Below are 6,266 nucleotides of genomic sequence, written 5' to 3'. Positions count from 1 at the left end.
GACATAAATTAATAAAAAAAGCATAAATTAAAATTTTCGACAGGGAGGAATATGTAATGAGACAGAGAGAGCCAGGGCCGAGTAACGGGAGGAGGGAAGCAGCGCGGTGATGGATGACACTCTGGAAGATTTACTGAGGTTGGTGCCGCCCCCCGCCATGAGGGCCTGTCTCCCCTCAGCGGTGCCGCCCCCCGCCATGAGGGTCGTCCCTCCCCTCAGCGCTGCCGTCCGTCCTCCGGGCCGCGCCTCAGCCGGTGGCCCAGCCCCTCGCCGGCAGCGGCGGAACCGGTAGGCAAGATGGCGGCGCCGGCGGGGTTGCGCGCCCTGCGGAGGCTCTGCAGCGTCGCGCTGTTCTTGTCCCAGCTCTACGTCCTCTCCGGTCGCGGTAAGAGCGGCTGCCGCCGCTTTGCCCGGGCTCCCCGAGGCCGAGACGAGGCGGTGGTGCGGGAGAAGGAGGGGGGGGGGCAGGCGGGGGAAGCTACCGCTTGGCCGCGGCCCCTCGGACGGGCCGGGCGCTCGGAGGCCCGGCGGCGATTCAGCGCCTCACCCGCAGGCGGGGGCTGTTCTCCCGAGCGTCCGAGGCCCGTCCCCGGGGCAGGGGCCGGACGCGGGCCCGGCTCCCCAGTGACCGAGCCGGGGAGGTGACCGTGACCTCGGTCTGTGGAGGATGCGTCTCCGCTTCCCCGACTGGGCCGGGGCGGGGAACCTGAGCCATGGCGGCTTGGAGCCGCGCGCGGCGGCAGGGCTGGTGCTTCGTGCTGAGGCGCTGGGTGCCGGGACGAACGCTGCCCGGCCGGCCCGCTGCGCTGGGCTCGCTCCGCGGCCTTTGTGGCGCTCCTGCTCGGGAGCGGTGTGCCATCCCGCAGGCAGCCGGCGGGGCGCTGGGGCTGCTCGGCACCCCCTGGGCGGGAGCTGTGACAAACCCGCTCGGGCACTGCCCCGCTGGCCTCGGCTCTGCACAGCCCTGGGAGTCGCCCAGACAAACGCGAAGCCCCTGCAGAGATCCAGCCGTGGTCGCCAGCCAGTTCTTGCGTCCCAGCTTTCCGTCAAAGCAGCAGCTGCATTTCTTGATTAAATAGTTCTGTTCTCTAGCAAATGCAGTGTAAAATCTGCTTTCCAAGCAGTATTTTTTAATTCTTATGAATCAAAAACTAAGGCTGCATTGAAATAAACATTGTTTCTTGTCTAAAAGGAAAGATTGAATTCTAACGTTCATTTTAATGTTTAGCATGAACATTCTACTATTTCTAGAACAGGAAAAGAGATTTTTATAATTTTAAAATTTCATTATGCTTTCCACTTGTAATTTCATATGGGCATACTTTAAATCAAACTGTTTCTGAAGATTAATTTTATTCTAGAAATACCACTTTCTCCATTTTTCTTTTTCTTGTAGCGGGATCTTTGATGACCACAAAGCATTCACAGCCGCAGTCTACATTGGCAAAAAGTCTAACTTCAACAAGTACAAATGCTCCTTATTTTAAAGTAGCAGGTACAATATTATATTGTTTCTTTTGTTTCTCTTACGCGGGCCTTTTTCCTCAGTGTTTGAGTTCAATAGTAAAGTTCTTGAATTACGCCTGAGAAACCCGTACATGCTTTCACAGGGGTAGTATACATTATAGTGTAACACATTCTGAATTACTCTTTGATGACCTTAACAATGAGTTTGAATTACATAATTAGAAAATTGGTGCATATAAGATCTTACAACTAGAAAACGGCCAGTTAAAGTGCCATTGTGGTTCATGTGTTTTATACCCTCTTGGGATGGTGGAAGTTCTTGCAAAACTCCAGCATTCTGCAAGAACATGTTACTGTTCCTTACCCAACATAAATACAATTTTTGTAGCTTACTAAGGGGTGCATCAGGATCAGATGCAACACTGTTCTTGCTAGTAATTTAGGAGGTGATTCTGAACGCATACAAACAGCAAATGACTGAGCTAGCTGCAAACCTAATTAGACGTGAACTAAAAGTAGGTTACACGTGTTAACCTGCTTCTCTACCTAAACTGATTACTTCTGCTGAGAAATACTGGCTGAGGTGGCACTAATCCATGCTGATCTCTGCTCAGGTGCTGTGCTGTCCTGTACAGACTCCCATGAGATCCTCACAGGGTACCCTGCTGTGTTGAGTGGCCACTTGGCTAACACAGTGCTTCCCACAACACCCACTTGTGATGCTGGTCACTGAATAACAAGGAAAGCTCTTTATGGAGTCAGGGCGTGTATATATATGTATAGAAGAAAATGTATGTATAGATATACTTTAGACTATATAGGTTTTTTTATTCACTTAATTTTATTCACGTATCTCACCTTTCAGAAAGTACAGAAATTCCGTCTTATGTGACTAAATGTCCTAGCAACGGGCTTTGCAGTAGATTGCCACCAGACTGTATGACATGTAACACAAACTATTCCTGTATATATGGGAAGCCGGCCACTTTTGACTGCAAAGTCAAGCCACATGTTCATTGTCTTGTAAGTAACCTGTTACTTTTAAACCCCAAATTAAGTAATTTGATTAAGCTATGTCATCTTGTCATAAAGTATAAAAAATTGATTTGCAGGTTCTTACATAGGCAGGTTTGCAGGTCTGTGGTGCGCTCAATCATTCAAGTGTAGGCCGTTGCTGCAGAGGCAGACCTACCCTTCTCTGTTTTGCCTTTCTTGCACTGGATCTTTTTGTTACGCAGCCGTGCAATTGAATTAAATCAATTTGTTGGCCAGTCAAAACTGAACCAGTTTGAGAGTGGGGAGGCTAAATATCTGTCAGAGATACAAACTGATCTTACAGGTGAGAATGAACGAGTCCTCCTTTTGGCAGTAGCCTTAGTCAGATTCCTCCTGCCTTGTAGGAAGCAGGAATGTTGAACTATGCTTTAATAACTCAGTTTTCTAGTGTTGCTTTTTCTATCGTACTTGACTACATAGAGGTACCAAAGAGAGTAATTTGCCCAAAGTGTCTGTACATTAAATGCAATTTGATACTGCACGCTGTGATTATTTTTTTTATTATTACTAGTGAAGTGATAACGCTGTCTTTTATAGGATCAGAATAACCACGAGCAGGAGAACTTTACAATTAACATGACATGCCAGTTTTGCTGGCAGCTTGCACCAACTGATTATGTATGTACCAATTCTACAAACTGCATGACGGTTTCCTGTCCGCGGCAACGATACAATGCCACTTGTACAGTACGGGACCATATTCATTGCCTAGGTAAAGTGGGCGAAACCAGGTTCTGTAAAGAAGCTTTTTTTCTAAATAATTTCTTAACATTTTTTGTAATGGGTCAATGCAATGATTGTTTATGACAGTTGCAGTAACAGCCTGCACCTCGATTAGTCTACTGAGATTTTTTACAGTTACATTTTAATTTTAAAGCATAATAGTGATATCTAAATGTAAACATCGGGTTTTAATACTGCTGTATACCTTCACATGAGAGAAAATAGTTCTGTTTTATTTTTGTCAGCTTCTATGACTTAAACTAATTTGGACACCACTGATAGAATTAATTCCAAATATCTCAGTGGGAAAACTTAAAAAATTCCTGCTGGTTTCACCCAGCTGGTTTAATTTTCCCCCTGTTTGTTCAGTGACCTTGCATGTTCTCTGATGGGGGACGAAGATTGATGGAACAGGGGACTGCAGAGTATATATGAGCTCTTGTGTTGTGTCTGTCTCAATTAGCATCAACCCTTTTAGATTCTTATTAGAGAAGTACAGTATCTTCTTGCTTGCCATTTTCTTACTCGTTATGTGGTCTTTGTTTGTTACATTAAGTTTTTTTTAATGTTTTCTAATGCTTAGGTAATCGTGTCTTTCCTAAGATGCTCTATTGCAACTGGACTGGAGGTTATAAGTGGTCTACTGCCTTGGCACTAAGGTACACAAGAACTGTTGTCAAGCTAAAATAGATAATATTATTAGAAATAGTTTCATTGTTTAGAAAATATTTAGTTTCTGTGTTTTTCTGCTTGGTGTTTTTTAATGGTTTACTGAATAACCAGTATTTCATGTAGTCTGGCTTAGAATTTGGAGGCATAGGATGCTGGAAGATGGCATATGCAGCAATCCTGACTGTCTTCAGTACACACAGCTTCAGGGAAAACATTTACGCTATTTCTTCATCGAATGTTCTTTCTTCAGAGTAAATGTCAATGATTCTTAGGTTTCACAAAGTGATCCATTTTCTGAGCAGAGAGGACATGTTTGCTTTTATTCTGTATGGTGTCAAATGAGGTACAAATGTAAAAAAAATCTGCAGATTTATGTTTTTTTCTTCCATTTTTTTTTATATGTTTTAAACAATTAGGGTTGAAAATTGTCAGAGTTACTTCTTGGTATCTGAAATTAATGGTTTCCTTCTCAACTGTATCAGCCCGAAATGCCTTAAGATGAAGTTTCTTGCATTTGAAATTATTAGGGAAGAGACGGGTGTAGCAGCATTGAAAGGAACTATTTAGGTTATTGTTGGAATTTTAAGCCATTAGAGCACCACGATAGTGATTTGTAAGTAACTGAGGTTTTTTTGGTGTTAAGACCTTTTTCATTAAAGTTTAATATTTCAGAAGCGGTTAATGTGATAAATTAGGTAGTGAGACTCTATTCCGGGAGCCAAAGACACAATCCGACCCTGATGAAGAAAGCGATCCAACGCGCTTTCCTCCATAGCAAGAGTTGTTCCCTGCCGCCAGCTGGAGAGACTCGCTGTTGCCTGGCGGCTGCGTGGGGCTGAATCGAGCGTTTGGGTCTGGTTCTGCCCCCTGTTTGTTGGGCTCTTTTTAGCTTCTCCTGGCTTAGAAAAGTCGAGATACGTTTATAAATTTGAGAGGGTTTGTTTTTATTGCTTGTCATGAATGAAAAGCTGTCACGTCTCTGGATAGTATTAACTAGCTGAGAAATAGTGCTATTTCATCAAAAGCTTTCTCATTTAATAACCCACTCTGCTCTTTTTGTACAAAAAATGTATCGTTTCTTGAATGATGTAGAGTAAAACTATCATCAGCTCGTAGGCATGTCAGAAAGAAGTGTCTATGGATACCCAACCCGAGTTCATCTAAAAATAGTAATAGTGAATCATGTTTTTATTCTTACAGCATCACCCTTGGTGGATTTGGGGCCGATCGTTTCTATTTGGGCCAGTGGCGGGAAGGTCTGGGAAAACTCTTCAGCTTTGGTGGACTTGGAATATGGACACTAATTGACGTGCTGCTAATAGGCGTCGGCTATGTGGGACCTGCAGATGGGTCTCTCTATATTTAAATGCGGGTGCAACATCTTTCAGAGAGGAGTAATTGCTTGGGAAGGGCTCTAAATAAAGGAATGTAGAGATCTGAGCCGTTACGGTAGGATGAAGAACAGCTGTTCTTTCTATGTGCATACATGTTAATGTACAGTATCTGTACTTAGTCTGCCTTTAACTAAGGTAAAATAAAGGAGTGGATCACTGAGGAAGTTGAGATTCGTTTCCGTTCTCCTATGGACACGCCTACGGACACGCTGTTTTTCTATGAAAACACTTGAGCATCTCACCCCATTCTGCACTGGGCTTGAACTGGGATGGTCTGTCAAGCGCCAAAAGAGATGCAAACTAACTGGAGTTGCTTACTTCATATTTGTATGCTTGAGTTTAAAGCTAACTTCCCTAAATATGCCAGTAATATATTATTTATTTTTTTTTTAATTTATTTGTGAGAGGATAATTTATTTGCCTGAATTACTCTAGCTGTATGTAGATCGCCGTGTTTTATGATGTTAATTACACTCATCTCTGTTCTGGGATGTACCAAGAGCCAACCTTTGCTTAGTGACGGGTGGGCTTAAAATGGCGGGGGTTTAGAATTAGAGGGCAGTGACGCTCAGCGCTGAATATGGAATGGGTTTTAGGATTGTCGCGGGATGTCTTTACTTCGGTTGGGTTTGAAAGGTACAATTCATACTCTTGTGCTAGCCGGCTCGCCAAGTTAATTTTCCAGAAGGGTTGGCGATACAGGGGGTGGCTTTGCCCACTGGTGACGCGGTGACGCCGCAGCGCCCCGGGCAGGGGAGCGCCTCGGTGGCCGCCTGTCCCCCGGCCGGGCCCGCCCTTGCGCCGGCTGGAGCTGCGGCCGCGAGCTCCGGCGCGGGAGAGCTGAAATCGGTGTCGCTTTAATAAACTTGAAGCTTTCACCAGACGAACTATTACCGGTGGTTTTTTACGGCCTCGCCTTCTGCGCGCGCCTTCCCGCGCGGGGGCGGCGGTGGG

General features: G+C 45.1%; 1 protein-coding gene across 1 annotated transcript; it reads left to right on the top strand.

The window, feature by feature from the left end:
* Positions 1–281: 281 nt before the first annotated feature.
* On the top strand, positions 282–6,196 carry TM2D3 (TM2 domain containing 3). The gene is made up of 6 exons (XM_074155602.1): positions 282–385; positions 1,397–1,495; positions 2,333–2,490; positions 3,061–3,235; positions 3,830–3,905; positions 5,119–6,196. Exons 1-6 carry the CDS (start codon positions 298–300, stop codon positions 5,282–5,284), a joined length of 762 nt encoding a protein of 253 aa, XP_074011703.1. The 5' UTR covers positions 282–297; the 3' UTR covers positions 5,285–6,196.
* Positions 6,197–6,266: the final 70 nt, after the last annotated feature.

The sequence above is a fragment of the Numenius arquata genome, chromosome 11, assembly GCF_964106895.1.
Source record: "Numenius arquata chromosome 11, bNumArq3.hap1.1, whole genome shotgun sequence".
Taxonomy (NCBI): domain Eukaryota; kingdom Metazoa; phylum Chordata; class Aves; order Charadriiformes; family Scolopacidae; genus Numenius; species Numenius arquata.
Note: the sequence above shows the minus strand (reverse complement) of the source record. Positions and strands in the feature narration are given on the sequence as shown.